Consider the following 20,966-nt stretch of genomic DNA (forward strand, 5'->3'; position numbering starts at 1 on the left):
GTTGAGGTATACATACCAAATCCCCTCCGATGCTACAAATGTCAAAAATACGGTCATCATGAAGACCGCTGTTCCCGAAACCAAGTATGTGGACGATGTGGAGACCCTTCTCATCGGGAATCCGAGTGCAAAGCCACTCCGCATTGCGTCAACTGCGGCAAGGAACACCATGCAAATTCAAAAGATTGCGATATATGGAAACAGGAGAAGGAAATCCAAAGGATCAAATACACATCCAACATCCCGTATCCAGAGGCCAGGAAGCTTGTACAAAATAGAACATCACTCCCCGGCCCATCCTTCTCAACCATAGTAAAAAGCAATCAAAAAGCAACGAAAGACGCCCAAACCCAAACAGACCCACCTGAATCCCCTTCCGTCTCGAACATATCGCATTACAAACCCCCCAAAAACTCAACATCGACGCAAACAACGTTCAACAATCCTCCACCATCAAAATCACCAAAGAGTAAGAAAAAGTCGACAGGAAATAGGCAGCAAAAAGGGTCTGATGACCCAATAAAACTGCACAATAGGTTTGGAGACTTTGAGGATATGGATGCAGAAGAATCTGCTCCATGTCCTCAAGGTGGCTCCAGACCTAACAACAAAAAATTCACCCCCGTACTTCCTCCAGATAAATAACCAAAGACATTGCCTCCGCGAAAGGACTAATCTAGCTCCAGAATCTTCAATATTAACTTGTAATGAAGAACACCATCATACAATGGAACTGTAGAGGACTTAAAGCCAACTACAATGACATTCTTTTGCTCTTAAACGAACGTGATCCTGCAGTACTATGTCTTCAGGAAACATTTTTGAAAGATACAGAAAACATCACACTTAAAAACTACTCCCTGTTTAACAACTACTCTCATAATGTTGATAGGGCATCAGGAGGAGTTTCTGTTATTGTGAACAACAGAGCTCCTCATAGCTTCATTCATTTAAACACCAATTTACAAGCCATTGCTGTAAGCGTCACTCTACATAGAGTGATTACATTTTGCTCTATTTATTTACCACCAAACACTAACCTAGTACCAAACGAACTCGACAATCTTGTTCAACAGCTTCCCGCACCCTTTGTTTTACTCGGGGATTTTAATGCCCATAACATTTTATGGGGATCGAATCATATAAGTGACAGAGGTAGCAAAGTTGAAGACTTTATTTCTAGACACGATCTGTGTCTATATAATACCAAAACACCTACATATTTACACCCAGGCACGGGTACATACACAAGCATCGATTTGACAATTTGTTCTCCTTCTCTGCTTTTGGACTATGAATGGAAGGTCGCTGATGACCTTCATAGCAGCGATCACTTCCCAATCTTTCTTGTAAATCTTAACTCTACAGTCGATGAAGTAATTCCACAATGGAATTTAAAGAGGGCCGACTGGGCCAAGTTTGAAACACTCTGTAAAACTAGGCTGAATGAGGATACAGTTTTCAATGTTGACGACACCATTCAGCATTTTACATCTATTTTAATAGAGATTGCAGAAGAATCCATTCCCAAGTCCTCGCCATATTGTAAAAGAACCCAAAAACCTTGGGTCACTAAGGAATGTAAGGAAGCCATTAAACTACGCCGAGAAGCATTAAGGAAATTTAATAATCAACCGACGCCCGAAAACTTAAATATATATCGCATTGCCCGGGCCAAAGCTCGCCGCATAATCAAAGAAAGTAAAAGAGCATCATGGAAGAAGTATGTTTCTTCTTTAAACTCTCGTTCCTCTGTTAAAAAAGTTTGGGACACTATGCGCAAAATAAACGGAAAGAGAAAGCAAAACCCTCTCCGACATCTGACACTGAACAATAACAACTTTAGTTCAAAACGTGACATTGCAAATATTCTTGCTGACAGTTTCTCGAATAATTCCTCATCATCTAATTATTCAGAAGCCTTCCGAAAACTTAAAACTCAAAAAGAAAAGTCACGTTTAAAATTCACATCCAACAACTCGGAAAGTTATAATCAATTGTTCTCACTATCGGAGCTTAGGGAGGCTTTAGATAAGGCCCATGATACATCCGCTGGGCCTGACGAGATACATTACCAGTTTCTGAAACACCTTCCAGAATCATCACTAACATCTCTTTTGAAACTCTTCAATGATTTATGGATTACTGGTAATGTACCAAAAATCTGGAAAGAAGCAACTGTAATACCAGTCCCCAAACCCGGTAAAGATAGCGAAGACCCCAACAGCTATCGACCAATTGCACTCACAAGCTGTGTGTGCAAAACAATGGAACGAATGATCAATTCTCGGCTTGTCTGGTATTTGGAAACTAACAATTTAATATCTCCTTTCCAAAGTGGCTTTCGATATGGCCGGAGCACCAATGATCATCTGGTTAGACTAGAAACATTCATTCGCGATGCATCTATTAAGAAAGAACATTTAGTAGCGGTTTTCTTTGATTTAGAAAATGCCTATGACACGACATGGAAGTACGGGATACTAAATGACCTGAACGATCTAGGTCTAAAAGGCAGTCTGCCCTCTTTCATATCCAGCTTTCTCTCCGACAGAGAATTCAAAGTACGAGTGGGCTCTACCCTCTCAGATCTGCACGAACAAGAGATGGGTGTGCCCGAGGGAAGTATTTTATCTGTGACGCTCTTTAACATCAAAATTAATAGCATCACCAAGTGTTTGACTCCTGGTGTGGATTGCTCGTTATACGTTGATGATTTTCTAATATGTTATCGGTCAAAGCACATGCATACAATTGAAAGACAACTGCAGCAAAATATAAACAAAATTCAAAATTGGGCCAGTGGAAACGGTTTCAAATTCTCGAAATCAAAAACGGTATGCATGCATTTCTGTCAACTACGAAAACATCACGATGAACCGAACCTCACGCTGGATGGAACACCTATTCCAGTTGTTGAGGAAACCAAATTTTTAGGTATAATCTTTGACAGAAAACTGACCTTTATTCCACACCTAAAGAACTTAAAAGCTAAATGCTTAAAAGCACTTAACCTACTTAAAGTAGTAGCGCACACTGAATGGGGTGCTGATAGAAAAGTCATCCTAAATTTATACAGAACGTTTATTCGCTCCAAACTGGACTATGGTTGCGTTGTGTATGGTTCAGCCAGAAAATCGTATCTTAAAATGCTTGATCCAATTCATCATCAGGGAATAAGACTGGCTCTGGGAGCATTTAAAACATCCCCGTGTGAAAGCCTTCTAGCTGAGGCGAATGAACCACCGTTATCGCATCGTAGAGAAATGCTTTCAGCACAGTATGCTCTCAAATTAAAATCAAACCCTCTGAATCCTGCTTTTTCGGCTGTTTTTCAACCCAAATACAAAACTTTATACGAAAATAAACCAAACGCCATACCTTCCTTTGGCATTAGAATATCATCCAGCCTTGACACTACAAATATAGATCTTTCAAAAATTCAGAAAACATCCATCTCCGAAACACCACCCTGGCTAATTAAACAACCAAAAGTACGTTTTACGCTACACGATGGAAAAAAATCCGAAACAAACCCTTCTATCTTCCACAACTCCTACCATGAACTCCTCACCGAATTTAAAAACTACACCAGAATTTACACTGATGGATCAAAGGATGAGGAAAAGGCTGCTGCAGCCTTTGTTTGTGGAAATCACACAACGCAAGTTCGCTTACCAAATGGAGCATCAATTTTTACAGCCGAAATCAGAGCAATAGACCTTGCTCTGCAACATATAGAAAAGAATCGTATTTCAAACTGTATCATCTTCTCCGACTCGCTATCAGTACTTCAGTCACTACACAATAGAAAACTGGAGAACCCATTATTGAAAAACATACTCGTAAAAAATACCGAGCTGAGTGTCTCCCACAATATAATATACTGTTGGTTACCTAGCCACATTGGTATTAAAGGTAACGAAAAAGCAGATCGCGCTGCTAAAATGGCCCTTTCTCAAGAACCATCTGATTTTAAAATACCATATACAGATTTTAAACCTTGTATCAGAAAGTTCTTACGTCAGAAGTGGCAGGCATCATGGAATGATGCTGTAAATAACAAACTTCATGCAATCAAACCAACTCTAGTAGAATGGACTCCTTCCTACAGAACCATTCGTAGGGAGGAGGTAGTCATTGCAAGAATCCGAATTGGTCATACTTATATCACCCACACCCACATACTAAAAGGTGAAGACCCACCAGAGTGCGTTTCTTGCAATGAACCATTCACTGTCAAGCACTTTATGATAGAGTGCTTTGACCTACAACCTACGCGCGATCGTTATTACGTTGTGCATGATATGAAAGAACTTTTTGATAATATAAACATCACTCGTATTATCGAGTTCTTGAAAGCCGTAAATATTTACTCTAAACTCTGACTTTTATGCTATCACCTTGTGCAGTTTTATGCAATATACATTCCGTCCCATTTTAATACCTATTCATCTTTTTTACATCTGCCGTTGATCGGGAAGCTTTATTTTGCACCGTTACCATCTTACCGTTTTTAATTTCAACCATTTGTTCTTTTATATCGCTGGTCGATGTAGAACCTTTTATAAGTTTTAAAAGATTATACAAGTAACACTTTGTTTGGCGCTAAATAGCCTAAGAGTGCTGATGCGCCGTTAAAAAAAACAATCAATCAATCAATCAATCAATCAATCCGACAGTCACTATGTCAAGTATAATATTTTTTCCCGTGCTTGCACCCATAATGCCATTGCGAAGTCTCCATATATAACACATTTTAACTTCATTTGCCTACATCTTACTGTTTTCTAGAACTGAGTGAAACAGATTATCTCTTTCAGGTCTAGCCTGGTATCTGGAGCAAAGTGTTAGGGTTGGATTAGTTTGGAAGCTCCCCAGTAGAGATAGTGGCGATAGCAAGTTTTAATTAGGACATGTGCAATAGAAGCCATAAGTGACGTAGATTGGTTCATATCAACACAGATACATAACACCTGAAAGATATGGCATAGGTCTTCATGAGAGAGATCAACACCATTGTTCAGTAATGTATAGTCTCCCTGGAACTATATATTCCTATCACATTGTCGACATTTGTAATTATCGACATTTAAATGGAATGCAATTTTAAATGTGAGTGCTCTATTACTTATATAATCAATTGCCTGAGTACCTGACATAATAAATGTTGAACATAATAAATATCATTGTTTCTTTAGTGTCTACTTATATGCATTTTGATAGGCCTATTGCAATTTTCTGCAAAACATCACTGTGTGCAATCTTGCTTCACTACCCCTGAGAAAAATGTTATCAGTTTTACAAACCCGAACTACGAATCGTTTCAAATACTATTTATTACTCAAATTAACTCGCTAAAATGTGTCAGTTTGAATTTAAAACTTGTATGAAAATTGAATTTTCCATTAAAATTTAGTTTATGTTTAAATTGAAATGCTTATTTAAATTTCCATTAAAATGTAATTTATTAAGGTTTTATATCTCAAATAAATTTCAGACAAAACACATCTTGTATTACAATTAACGTTTTACTGCATTGAAAATTGCCTTTAATTAAGGAAGATATTGCAAATTTATTTTGGTTTCTCGAGGCACTTGGGTCAAAACTTGCACCCTGTGGAACATCTGCAATACACACTTTCTGATAGCTTTAACATATCTATTTTGCCATGAAATAAAAATAACTTCATGTATAAAGGTGAAATAGGTGTTGCATGCACATATAACAGTTTGACTAAAATGGGGCTTAAACACTTTGGCCTGTTAGGAATCAGATCACAATTATTAGTTCAGGTTCAGTACCCACGAATATAATCCCAGTCTATTTTAGACAATTGTTCCTGTCTCCTGTTGGTGCTGATACAAGAGCTATAATTAGGCATTCATGGCATGGATTTAAAGGTAACACTTATTCGTTAGAATATGCGCTAATGGTGTGATTGTATGTATTTGTTTTGGCAACAGTGCACAGTGAGTAATAAGGCCTTGGTGATGATCCGGAAGTGACAAATGTGTTAAATTGCACGTTGCTTTCTTTACAGTCCAGCCTCTCAAAGACATGCCGGTGGACCTATGAAAATAGCTTACCGTGAAGTCATCTTTGAATGTATTTTATTTTAACAAACGATTTATATTGATTGTCACACAGTGGAAAGTTCAGTTCTGATAAACAAATATATAGAATATATTGTAAATTTAATTGTGTTCTGGGTACATATGACAGTGGTGATCCGATGTTAGTTAGATGGTCGCACTACTTACCTCTGGCCGCAATTTTTTGGTCAAACTACATATAATGTTAGGATACTGGTTGAAGACTAATATCTGTCAAATTTACTTTTCATCAGTTAGACACATCTTCACAGTAATTTAATTGTATCAGATTAGAACAAGTTATTTCGTGTCAGGCATACAATTCCATGGTTCATTAACAAACGAAATAATACTATAGGGAAATCAGATTATACTCTCAGAACTCAAAGAAATTCTGTTGCACAATAATTTTATTATTTGCGCTAGTTACTTTGTCAATATTTAGGACCGCTGTACGAGATTCTAAACAACATAACTTATATAAATGCGCTCACTAGTTTAAACAACGGTTTGGTCATTGACGATTATCGTGCTGTATTTGAAGGCATATTTGTTCCTCGAATCAAGTATTGATCAAAATAAAGAAATATGGAAATACTTTACGCAAAGATAAGTTCCTATCGTGTGTATCACGGGCATAATACAACCATATTTTCAAGACAATAAATACCGAGGTTACCGATGGATATGTGTCTAAATCTGTATTAACCGTTTATACTAATGTATACGAATCAGAAATGGTAATAACATGGACTTACTATTTAATATATAATAGTTTTAAATACCAACATCTAGGGGCAGGCGCTACTGTTTACCTGCAATATATTTTGGGCCAACATTATTACGATGAAAGGTCGCAGGCATTGGCCAGATAGTTTCGAAAACCAAATGGTCTCACATGCCGATCATAAACTGGGTGGCCTCAGATTTAAAACAAAACTTCCCTGTTGTTTTTATAGCTAAATTTTGTACCAACGACATCGGCTTTTAGCAAACCAGCGGCCTGATTTTTGTGCTACAGCAAAAACGTGGGGCAAATAACATTCACAATATAGCAAGATAGTCGAGATTTATGCAGCAGTGACATTGTGTTTTATTCTTCAGGAAAATCTTGTCGATCAGTGGCAGTACAAGTCTGTTAACAAGTGGCCTTTGGGTTTTGTTATTATCTTTTATGAGAACTAGGTAAGGAAACTAAGATTTCGAATGTAGTAAAAGTTCATACTTAGGCAATGAGACCCAGATATTGTGTGAAAATAATACATTTCTGAACTAAGGCATTATGTGTGAATAACAAATTATTTACCGAGAAATTGATATTTTGATATAAAATATCTAGCAATCGCACATGGTTTATGGTGTCTTGATACTCGCGGTGGATTATATACTACGTCGTAATGAAAGGAGATCAAATATGTTATCAGCACTAATGGTTTGTACTAACACGCTCAGGTGTCTTGTTGAATATTAATCCCTACTTATTGACAGAAAAGAAGGTCCAATGATTATATCAATTTAGGAAGGCATATTGTCAGATAATGGATTTATTAACTACGTTGAATGCTTGGAAACTAGCATTGAAAATGTCGCATATAACATTTATTAACTACTTTGAATGCTTGCACACTACCATTGAAAAATAATGCATGTTATGGATAAATATGACACGGTATGATTTTGTTGAAAGTTGACTGCAAATGGATTGCTGATGAATCACGAGTGAATATTTCTGGATAATTTCGTTTTCTGACAAGTAATGACAGTTCATACTTCCGATGATTAAGTATGGACCACGCTGCGATGTAGTCCCGTTGTTCTTGCAACTGGTAATAATGAGCGATTGAGTTCCGACTGAGCCACGGTATGAACCTCTATAAGACTATGGTGTTTTGATTTCATCTGTACTGTATGCATTATTCCCTAGTGTAAATATGAAGGTAATTATTTCAATCTGAAAATTTGATAGACTTGATCCACTACATTTTGTGGATTTGAAAAGTACATTCAATATATCAACACATGATCGGGGATGGTATGCTTTCATGCTCTGTGTCAGTGAAAGACTTAGTATAGACTAAAGTAACGTTGCATGTATGGCTTGGTGATATGCATTTAATGACATGTAACACGGTTGCTCAGTCCATTGGGGGTGGGGTAGGGCTAGAACTAAATATATCTTATTGGCACTGTAATTGCTGGAACCCCAATTGTAGGCACTTTTTCTTCTGGTAGCACGTTTGTTAATGGAGAGTGAGACATGTTATATTCAGAGCTCTCGTTTCCCTCTTCGTGTTTTGCTTTGTTCGGACTTTTATTCGTTCTTGCGGTTTATGGGTGTTTAATGCTTGGAAAGTTTTGCGCTATATAGTCTTTGATTGAGAATATAGAGCTGAAATGCCCTTGAGAGCGGATAAACTAATGTATATTATCAAATTCGTAATTTTGGTGGCAATTCTGTTCCCTCTTCGTGTTTACACATGTTTTAGTAGGGTTTGTCGCTATAGAGTTTTTGTACAGTTATTGGTGCCCACATGAAGGACGTTTTCCTTTATTGGGCAACATAATACATACATGCATGAAAATATTTTAAGCACGCTAGTAGGACTGATGTTTGACGGACTATTGCGAAATGCCTCAGATCGGTGCACCAACGCTTTCACGAAGAAACGAGCTAGAATACGCAGTGCCCAAATAGCTGATTTACTACATTTGCGTCTGAATCTTGAAAAAACTATATATAGTCGTGCTTGTTAATGTTTGATAATATTCTCAAGAATACCCAATAATGCTTAAAGTGTCTACTGAATAATATATGCATTAATACCCAATAATATACCCAAATATACATGTCATTACTTAATAGGTTTTATGCAGTCATACTAGTTAATATCCAGTAATACACCTGATAATACTTAGTAACTTTTCTTAAGCATTCTTTCTCGTACCCACTCAAACCTATTCGTACATGCCCAAGCTGACATACTTTATATCTTTTTTACTTCATCGTACCCGCCAATGATTACAAAAATTAATACTTTTCATACGCCTTGTGGAATCGATATGACGGAAAACGATATCGCTGAAATTAGAGCGAGTGTTGGTTAAAGAAGATTTGACGGCGATCGCGCATCATTATAAAATAGGATAGAATCGGCTGTACAGGATACTCAATGACGTTCCGATGAAAAACAATGTTAGGTATCTCCCAAAAAGTCAAAGCATAAGTTGGTGCAAGATCCGTGAATCCCTGACGTTGAAACGTTGACGTCCATCGATTTTGCTGATTTTGAGCAAACGCTTAATCCGTACTATAACCAGGAACCCAGCGAATGTATGAAATATCTCAGTAATGTCATACGAATTCTAAAAATGCAACTGGATGAGAAAAATAAAGAATTACAAAGTTATCACGAGTATCAGTCACATGTTAATGGCATATATAAGGGCATCAGGGAGCGATAGGAAGAAATATAAATGTTAAAAGTTAACTTTTTAAAAAATCACTAATAAGTATAATGGTTTAGAACGGCATTATAATATTTCGGCTACTCTATATTAAACTTATAGCCCACGTATAAGAAAGGATAATTGCAGCATTGCAAATAAACATCTTACGCACATTCTACTTTAAATTCTTGGTCAACCATGACTCACCACAAATCTTGCACAAAAATACCGATCAGCAATGGTATCAATGATCAGCAAACTAACGATTTAAAGGTTTCGAATTGCAATAGTAAATTATCATGAACCAAGAAAACATTAATTAAATCGTTTCTGCAATACAACAGTTACAGCCTCACGTTAAACTTCATCCTGCCTTTGATATGCCAGTGGTCAGGCAGATATATTTTGGCGGCCGAATATAAATTAGTTAAGCAACTTCATTCCGCAATGACAGTGTCTTTGGCTAACATTGATGACATCGACGAATATCTATCGATGTTTATTTAACTTGCACATGCACCCGAACGAGTTAGATCGTCCATGTCACTCAAATATGAGTAAAAATGAAATTTGCAAATTCAAGAGTTTGACATCTACGAAAGCTTGTTGAAACTGTTCAATCAAATTAGTCTGTGTTTCTATTTCTCAAAATTGACGTTCAGGAACACAGCAAAATCGATAGTTGTCTTTGTTACAGTAAAGATCTATCGTTAACTCAGGTCACTCCCTTATATACAAGGTAACCGTTAGTTTTTCGTCGCGCAGACCTAACAAACGCCGTAGATAAACGGATTTATTGGTTGGATCATTGTTGTGTCACAAAACTTAATAATCTGGTATGCCATTCCATTTCATGGTTAAATCGGTATGGTATTTGTTTACCTTCAACGTCAAAATGAGGAAACTTAAAATTAATGGGATGTTATTCGGTAACTTTAAAATATTCATACATATGAAGTAAGGATTAATTCAAATATCCAGAAGTAACACCAAGTTGGTCGAACACCACTGGGTTCGTTTCCAGGTTGTGTAACTGCTCTTATCTTGAAAGCAGCAACTATGTGTCTAGGTGCTAAAAATCCTGTCTGACTTGTGGTCTGCCAGGTAAAGTGTATTGTCCTGATGTTGACCGTCGCCGTTGTCGTTGGCGACAACTTTGATTTTCCACCCAGGTATATGAAGGAGAGTAACCGCTGTTCCTCAACGGTAGTCGGTGTCATCTTTGACATCCAAAGTCCAAGTTTTGTCAGCCTTACGTTCCGCGGTGGCCATGTCGCAAGATCGTCGTTCATTCATCGTACCAGATCGACGGTGTGCTTGGCAACCTATCAATACCCAAATATAGATGATAGTGGAATCGCGCAAGAAAATATATCGTCATTGTTGAGCAGGTTTCATTGTGATGCAAATCTCAGATTAAATTCAGGATTAGGTGCAAGTACAACTGACTGAAGGTAAGCTGCAATACAACGGTTACAGCCTCACGTTAAACTTCATTTTGCCTTTGACATGCAGGTGTTCATACAGATATATTTTGCCGGCTGAATATACATTTGTTAAGCAACTGTAATCTGCTAATCATGATGACATCGACAAAGACATATCGATGTTTATTCAACGTAGATAAAATGGATTTGTTGGTTTGGTCATTGTTGTGTCACACAACTTAATAATATGGTATGCCATTCCATTTCATGGTTAAATCGGTGTGGCATTTTTTTAGTAAATCATTGATAGATTATCGTTTGCCCTCAGCATCAAAATGAGGAATCTTAAAATTAATTTGATGTTCTTCGGTAACTTTAAAATATTCATACATATGTAGTAAGGATTATTTCAAATATCCAGAAGTAACATTAAGTTTGTCGAACACCACTGGGTTTGTGCACTGGTTGTTTAACTGCTCTTATCTTGAAATGCTACAAATATGTCTAGGTGCTGAAAATTCTGTCTGACTTGTGATCTGCCAGGCAAAGTTTATTGTCCTACTTTTGACCGTCGCCGTTGTCGTTGTTAGAGGCGACAACTTTGATTTTCCACCCAGGTACATAAAGTTTGCAAGGGTAATGGATAGTCTAGATGGTGTGATCGATAGTATTTGTATGGGGTTTGGGATGCTAGATGGTATACTGGTATAATGGATGGTATTTTTGTCGGTTTAAGGGATTCTATATTTTGTGAGATTGTAGATTCTTCGTTTAGATTGCACGCTAGCACATGACGTTTGGAGTGTATGTGTTTGTGTAGGTCTTTGTTACTTCTACAAAACTCCATATATCCCTATCAAGACCATTTGGTTCTATGAAATTCGTTTCACGTATGTACCTACAGCATCGCGTATTGAGGTCAGCCACTTGTAACACCGGTTTTTTTAGGGTATAATTATATATTTGGGTTTTTCCAAAGGAATTTCAACAAGTTGTAGCTATAAATAGATACTAGGTTTTTCATTTTGATTTTACCACAAATTAGAACTTAAAATAAATACTAGGTTTTCCAAAAAGGACTTTCCTACTAGTTGTGACTATGAATTGATACTAGTTTTTTTGTAATGGAATTTCCTACAAGTTGTGACTAGAACTAGATACTAGCGGTTTTCCATATAGTATTTAGAAGGGTGTAAAGAGTAGCATTTTATGGTTGTTGGATAGTAGAATTTTCATGTGAGATATCATCTCCTCTTACACTCTTACTTAAGCTCTCAGATAACAAAGGACATTTTGGGCAATTTCCACTAACGTCGGTATGAGCTTAGTAATTACAGTACTACTTTAGGTCTTGGTATTTTTGCTTTCTTTTTTAAAGTTTTCTTCAGTACCCGCTAAAGTCCGGTGCAATTTCAGAATTGAGTGCTACGCTTTGTCTTTGCCATTTCTGATACCTTCGTCTATACACATCTTTGTTAATGGTATTTGCAACGATAAAATATAGTTCGGTTGGGTCAGTGATGAGTCTGTGACATTGACTTTGATGATCCACAGACGCACAGATCGTAAACTTACCAACGATTTTGGTCCCAGATCTTTTAAAAGCGATGTTACAATGGTATTTGCCAAATCAGTGACATGTGTCTACACAGCGTTTTGAGGTCTATAATAGACAGTGATAGATATCTTCACTAAAATATGTTTGTCAAGCAGAAATCAACAACACACATGGAGCACATCCACCCTGATGCTTAGCTACTTCGTTGTCTGGCGGATTAAAGTGTGTAACAAACCACGCAGGAATAATTGGATGGACGTTGCTGTTAAACTCGAGGCTGCTGATGCACGCACACCTTGTTGCGTCAAAATCAGGCATCGATCCGTTTACATACACTCGGACCAGTTAATGTGTAGGAGACCAAGCCTTGTAAAATAGGAAAGCATTCACCCTGTCAGAAAACTTTCTGGGTAACACGTGACCATGGTGATATTATATTGTGTGTTTCAGACACCCCCATGTCCATATTCGGTGAATGACCGTGCAGTATCTTCGTGAAAGCATTTTGGAGTTGGACGCATTGATTAGTTTTTGGTGGAAAATGATATACCACTTCCACCGTTACAAAAGAATGACTTGCTCATCGATAGGAGTTTTATGGTTCATGTATTTCATTATTGTTAATTGTGTTGGATTGTGTAGTGGTTTTGTTTAGTAGCAAGTCGCACATGATGACACTATTTGATCGAAATACCAGACTGAAAATGGCCTTTATGTTTGGAAATATCACAGCGAGCCTGATAAATATGGCCGTGATAAAATTTGACTTGAGTTTGACTTTGAAACGCTAACGTAGACGTCCACACATGTGCGTTATTTTCGATTAGTTCAAAGGCAGCTTCTTTATTTTTCTATTTAACACAATTCTTTATGATCTCACCACTGATCGTGCTAATAATGACAGGAATTCTAATTTTACGCTCAAGCACAGCAACGTCGCAGAGTGTTGCTCCTCGTCCAAGCACAACGCTATTCCATTCATCAATAGCAACAAAAAGTTTTGGAGTTAGCGGAGATCAAGGAGCTGATTTTGCAGAATGTTCGGTAACATCAAGTTCAATATTCTAACCTATGCTGGTGAGATCTTGCTTTCGTTCGGTGGCTGCATTTGATAAATTCCATGCTCTTCGGTTGTGTACGGAAACGCGATTTCGTAAAATGCTTGTCGATCCCAGTTAGCAGCCCCGGTGATGTTGAACTTGTTAGCATGTTGACGCGTACCTTCAATCGTGATTCGCGTTTAGGTTCATGTTAACCTTGGATTATTCAACCACAATCACATTGCTCGGTGATACATTTAATTCTAATATGGTATCGCGCCCTTGACGGTAACACGCTGATGATTTTAGCTGCAAGCGAACTTGTCATCGTCAGGGAACTGTTTTGACGTTGTTCAAAGAACCACGTCAGCCACACATGAATGGCACCATCATTAGAAACTTAAATTTTGCATCAATGATAAAATCATAAAGATTTAATCAATAAAGTAGAGGTACTGGAGGTGCAGCTATTTGATCGAAGTCAAACTTGATGGGATTGGTTACGATGTTGATTAAATTTATAAATTCGTACTCAATATTAAAATAAATGTGTATTATTCAACTAAAAATAAAACAAGAACAATAGCAAAAAGAAACAAATGAACCAACAGCTGATAATGTCTGAGCGTCTCCTAGTCGGATATGATTCCATGTATTCCACCACGGTTAAACAACCCTATAATCTCGACACAACTTAGATGTTGACTTAGTTTCTACACAACAACCGGTGCATGAAAGGTCTCAACCACGGTGATTTCCAGAGACATGATCTCCGCAATACTCTTTTAAACAACACCGTTCACATGGACCTGTTTTTTTAATGAGGTATCCGCAAAAATATTTTTTCTATCATTATAATAAACGCTTATTATTTAATTGATTTAAATTTAAATGCAAGAAAATCGATTATACTAAAGATGAGTTCAATAATTTGAGGGTTGATGGATGAAATTTCACGAGTTAAACATAAGATATTGGAACATATTGTACAACTGCATCAGCTGGTTGATGTTGAACCGCAGCGCAGAATCGACGAGTACTTTAGGATTTTCACGAATCAGACTCACGCGCATCAAGTCAACAATTTCCGCACAGTGTATTGTGAAGCGTTTTTTTTTTCTTTCATGAAAACGTCGACGCGCCAATCTGCAATGGTCATCTGAACACAGAGCTGCTATGCTGGAAACGCACTATTCTCTTCACATTTATCTTGGGTTGGAAGGGATCACCTTACTATGATTTTCTGTCCAATTCTTGCTTTCTCCACCTAAAATTTGCTTTTTATGACGCCGTATGGTCGTTTTTGTCATATGGTAACGCTGATATATACAAGTATATCATTCGAAACTTTGGAGTTCCATTAGAGGCCAGGTTTTTCCAACATATTTGCATTAGTTTAGAAGCGTTTACCTTGCTAAGATTATGTCCAATTCTTGGCCCCTATGGCAAAATGTATAAAAAGTTCCGGTACGATGAACATTGAAAATGAACAGTTTTAGTTTAGGTGGTTATCAGTGGAATTGGCCGGGCAATATTAACTAGCAAACGAAAGAATAAATTTAGGTACAAGGCATATATTGAGAAAAGGAAGGTAATGTTGCTAAGAAATATGTCATCAAATATACTTATATTACCTCACCAAACCTGAAGACACGTAAAACAAACAGTTCTCAATTACCCTATCCGGCGTAATGTTTTGTTTAACACGTGTCGCTTCTCAGAATTCAATTCGATGTGAGACGACAGCGGTTAAATCTAAAGCTCACCAAGAGCTATACCATTGTTGTAAAGGCAATTTTAAGACACTTCTGAATGCTTCAGAACAATGTTCATTTTAACCAAGTCTGGAAACCTCTACCAATGATAAAAACATTTACTATCTTATTATGAAGGTGTTGTTTACCTACCGAATACTTCTTTTCCATAAAAAATCCAGATTGAAAATACAAGCAGACACGCTACACCTCGAAACTTCATCTCCATCTCAGTCTCTGGAAAGAAATTAATATATTATAATATCAAGGTATATCAATAAATGCAATTAGAATATGACTTGTAAAAATTATCTATAAAGTAAATCCATTGCGCTTTTTGAATTCATTTGCTTCGGTGGGCCTATGTTACATAAGAGAGCTGGTTTTTACAATATGTTTGCTAATTTAGAGAAAATATATAGGAACAATTGTGACTTTTGGGGTTTACTTAAAATTGTAATAATACGTGTAAAATAAAGGCAATCATAAATAAATATTTGGAAAAGCATTATGAAACACACAAAGTTTAATGGATGCTCTTTTAAAAGCTACTAACTTTGATTTCATACTTAGAAAACCGGAAACACTAATAATAATAAAAAGAATCATTTTAGAAACGTTCAATATATTTCAATTATACAAATAACAATACAAATAAAATAATAAAGCCTATTAATCCCGATATTTCGTCAGCCTTGATAATCGTTTTACATTCAAGTATCGTATGACTCGTTCTAGCTTATGATCGATATCTATGCAAGTTTTGCATTGTCTGATCAGTATAATAACATAGGCGATTGAAGCAACTGTGCGAAGAGCGAGATTAGAAGTACATTTTGGTCAGTCAATTGCTTCATTTGCTTTTGAGCTATGTAAGAACACCAATTGTATAATGGAATAGGATATTTTTTCTCTAATATTTTATCTTAATGTAATCGTTTAGGTCTGGTTTAATTCTTTTTAATGCATATTTACGAAAGTCTAAACTGACGTAGAATTTATCCATAAACAAACTGAATAAAATGAGGTTTAAACTTTGCTTTTGAAGCACTTGTTTTTTCGTTATCTTTTGAAACTTGTTCAGTAATGACAGTAAATGACGTTAAGTGTGGTGATTTTCTGGTGCTAAATTCAACGACTGAAACGATTTCATGCGAAATAATCATGCTATTCAGTATATCTGTCCCGAAATGAATTAGTATTATCCAAGAAGGAAAATATATGTATTATTTAAGGGAATGGTAATGTGGTCATATGTGAAGTATCATGTAATATAATGTGTTGCAAATTATTGTCTTAATCGTAAAACTACATATTTTTTCTAAAAATACGTTCAAGATCCTACAGTTCTTACCTTCCATTCATTTTCTTGAGGGCGAACACGTCCAGTCTCAATATACAGCTCCTATTCATATAAATATATATCACAATAAAACCACTCCAATATACTTCATGTAACTTCCGCATTGAAACCAACACATAATCGCCTACTGATGCTGTAAATACTCGAAATCAATTTAGCTGTATATACCTCAAAATATACGTCTGAAAATCCTATTTCACTGAGGCCTTTGCTAGAACAGTCACATTTACAGTATGTGCTACATAACTATCAGTGATCCTTCCTCCTTTGCACAAATCAGAAATTGGTACACTTTTAATAATTTATCAGGAACATATTTTTATAACTATTGAACAATTAGTTCCCCCTCCCCTTTTGCATTGGTTTCGTATTTACTGCTATATTATTATCTAAATTTTACTAACATCAATACAATATTGATCAATTATTCTACCCATTTAGATAAAGTCGTTACGGACGGAGTGGATGGGATCAAAAGAAAGAAAGAGTAGTACAAAAGGTTGAGGCTATTATCTTAAGTAATACATATAAAATTGGCTATCATGCGAAATTGTTGTTGCTTATATTCATGCAAAATGGTAATAGTGATTACAGAGCAGAGCCTCAGAAGAAGCAGCTTTAAACATGCCCGATCATATAGCAAAGAATAAGACACTGCAAAAATAAAATCTGATTAATATTACAGCATTTAAAAAATGTCCATCCTAAAAGCTCGAATAATCTTTCCATAGTGATTTGGTTTCCATATTTAAGTTCATGTATAGTTCAGAAACAAATAATGTAATTAATTGATTAATATGTGCAATTTATAATACGCCTTTTGAAAATTGCCGGAATCGCTTGAGGTTGAGGGGTGGCGGTGATAGGGTGAACATCTAAAGCGTTGGATTCTTAATTGTAATCCAGGGGTCTTGAGTTAATTTCCCTCCCATCCTAGAACATTGTGTCCTTGGACGAAACATTTCGCTCTCATATTCTGCATGATGTATAATATAAACTGTTAAAAGCGTCTTTCTAAGTACCCCAAACCCCACACCATGTAATGTGTACATTGTGAGCTAAACGTATCTTGGATGTATGTGTTATGAACGTTGATCAGCCCATATATAAAATGCTTGAATACGATCGAGATGGAGATTGCAGACCCAGCTATAATTATTATTATTTTTCTCATTTCCTTATGAGAAGGAAAGTTTTTTTATAGGCAAGGTTAGGGTGTATAGTAAATTAGTTAAACAAAGACATTATTGATGACATATGACACTGAACTGCGACCCCAGATACGATCTCGCCAATATACAGTTGCATAATGACTTTGCTTTAAAAAAGACATGACCTAAAATATTATTAAGCTGAAAATAAACATTCTAGTATCATCAGTCATCCACCATAACTCGAATGAATAATGCTGTAGAAAGTTAACCATATTATTTAGTTACATTCTCATAGTAGTAAAGTGTCTCTTGTATAGAAAACGAAAAGCTTGCAGTCTAATTTTGCCGTGGTCTGTACTGCTACTACCGACTACCCACAACACTCTTTGGGTATTTTCTCTACATATGCACAACTGTTTTCTTATATCATTCAACGACAATGACTAACTACTGAACAGAACCGTGAACCTTACGTCCTTATATATATATATATATATATATATATATATATATATATATATATATAGTCCTCTTTATCCTACACATTCATCCCATTGAAATTGGTTTTCTGCACAGGCAATAGTGTTTATTGCAGACACAATTCCCATATGGATATGCTATTCGTGGGGAATTGAACATAGTTGAGTGCAAAACACCGACACATACCTATCAACGCACTTATTAACCATCGAGTACGCCTACTGACCAAGACATAGTCTTACTAACCATCACTCCCCCTGCGGGTCTGGGGTTGAAGAATTGGCCCGACGTGCCTCGCTACGTGTCGTAAAAGGCGACTAAGCAGAGGCAACCTGTTTGCCGTGGGTTGCGTCCCGTGTCGGAGGAGGAAAGGATCCTGGTAGTTGAGCAGAGGCTTTCCCTGCAACACACTACTTTGGCCTCTACTTCTCTTAGACGGGTGGTCGGGATGGGCCCAGTTCCGACAAATCGGCTGGTCACGCCGAGCCCTAGGAGGTCTTTATTTACTCTCTCACCTTCTTTATCTGTCTCCTTGTATCTCTCTTGATACCACCGTTGCCCCTAAACTCTCTTACTTTATCTTTCCCTTTTCCAAGTCTTAGAAGACTTCCTAGAAGGCGGTGGCTTAACGGGTCAATCGGGGGGTAATTTTACCGACCTTAGAAACTGGCGACTTCAGGGTCAATCAAAGGTAATTTTATCAACTGAGTATGGCATCTGTGTATCCCTGACACTTGAAAAGTGTCCCCTTGTTGGGCTCCTTGGTGGGTGGGGAGCACGGGTGCTGAATTTTTATTCAAGCCAAAATGGAAAATCAAAAAAATCAAAATAAGCGTACCAAAACGGGAACTGACTCAGATGATGAACCATGTAGTGTGGAATCGTTTCCTCGCGTCATGGTCATCAAATCAAAAGATGAAACCAAACCCCTGGCCGCACTATCGCCATTTATAATCGAAAAGACTATACTTGGTTTAGTCGGCAAACCAAAAAGCGTTAAAAAGATTAAATCAGGTGGTCTGCTTGTGGAGTGCGAACCTAAAGCACACACTGAGAACATTCAAAAAATTAAGGTATTTCATGACATCCCAGTGACTTGTTTCGCACACACATCTCTAAATACATCAAAAGGCGTCATTCGTTGCCGTGACTTGGCTGGAGTCAGCGACAAAGACATCGTAGAGGGGATGAAAAGTGAAGGTGTCACTGCAGTTCGTAGGATTCGTATCAAACGAAACAGCGATCTGCAAGACACCAACACCATTATACTCACCTTCAACAGACCAACGGTACCTAAAGTTGTCAAAGTTGGGTTCTTACAAGTTAGGTTTGAGGTATACATACCAAATCCCCTCCGATGCTACAAATGTCAAAAATACGGTCATCATGAAGACCGCTGTTCCCGAAACCAAGTATGTGGACGATGTGGAGACCCTTCTCATCGGGAATCCGAGTGCAAAGCCACTCCGCATTGCGTCAACTGCGGCAAGGAACACCATGCAAATTCAAAAGATTGCGATATATGGAAACAGGAGAAGGAAATCCAAAGGATCAAATACACATCCAACATCCGTATCCAGAGGCCAGGAAGCTTGTACAAACTAGAACATCACTCCCCGGCCCATCCTTCTCAACCATAGTAAAGAGCAATCAAAAAGCAACGAAAGACGCCCAAACCCAAACAGACCCACCTGAATCCCCTTCTGTCTCAAACATATCGCATTACAAACCACCCAAAAACTCAACATCGACGCAAACAACGTTCAACAATCCTCCACCATCAAAATCACCAAAGAGTAAGAAAAAGTCGACAGGAAATAGGCAGCAAAAAGGGTCTGATGACCCAATAAAACTGCACAATAGGTTTGGAGACTTTGAGGATATGGATGCAGAAGAATCTGCTCCATGTCCTCAAGGTGGCTCCAGACCTAACAACAAAAAATTCACCCCCGTACTTCCTCCAGATAAATAACCAAAGACATTGCCTCCGCGAAAGGACTAATCTAGCTCCAGAATCTTCAATATTAACTTGTAATGAAGAACACCATCATACAATGGAACTGTAGAGGACTTAAAGCCAACTACAATGATATTCTTTTGCTCTTAAACGAACGTGATCCTGCAGTACTATGTCTTCAGGAAACATTTTTGAAAGATACAGATAACATCACACTTAAAAACTACTCCCTGTTTAACAACTACTCTCATAATGTTGATAGGGCATCAGGAGGAGTTTCTGTTATTGTGAACAACAGAGCTCCTCATAGCTTCATTCATTTAAACACCAATTTACAAGCCATTGCTGTAAGCGTCACTCTACATAGAGTGATTACATTTTGCTCTATTTATTTACCACCAAACACTAACCTAGTACCAAACGAACTCGACAATCTTGTTCAACAGCTTCCCGCACCATTTGTTTTACTCGGGGATTTTAATGCCCATAACATTTTATGGGGATCAAATCATATAAGTGACAGAGGTCACAAAGTTGAAGACTTTATTTCTAGACACGATCTGTGTCTATATAATACCAAAACACCTACATATTTACACCCAGGCACGGGTACATACACAAGCATCGATTTGACAATTTGTTCTCCTCCTCTGCTTTTGGACTATGAATGGAAGGTCGCTGATGACCTTC

At 37.3% G+C, this 20,966-nt stretch overlaps 1 protein-coding gene across 1 annotated transcript in view; it reads right to left on the reverse strand.

Annotated features, from left to right (window-relative positions):
* The window catches only part of LOC149795937 (cell adhesion molecule CEACAM1-like), a 43,874-nt gene extending 27,149 nt beyond the window's left edge, over positions 1–16,725 (reverse strand). The window contains exons 1-2 of the mRNA XM_089963894.1: positions 16,677–16,725; positions 15,476–15,559 (exon numbers count right to left, since the gene is read on the reverse strand). Of these exons, the coding sequence (XP_089820020.1) occupies positions 15,476–15,559; positions 16,677–16,683 (91 nt within the window). The 5' untranslated portion in view covers positions 16,684–16,725. The remainder of the gene's footprint in view (positions 1–15,475; positions 15,560–16,676) is intronic.
* Positions 16,726–20,966: the final 4,241 nt, after the last annotated feature.

This window comes from Sinohyriopsis cumingii, chromosome 7, assembly GCF_028554795.1.
Source record: "Sinohyriopsis cumingii isolate HCF-2022 chromosome 7, ASM2855479v2, whole genome shotgun sequence".
NCBI classification, from domain to species: Eukaryota; Metazoa; Mollusca; class Bivalvia; order Unionida; family Unionidae; genus Sinohyriopsis; species Sinohyriopsis cumingii.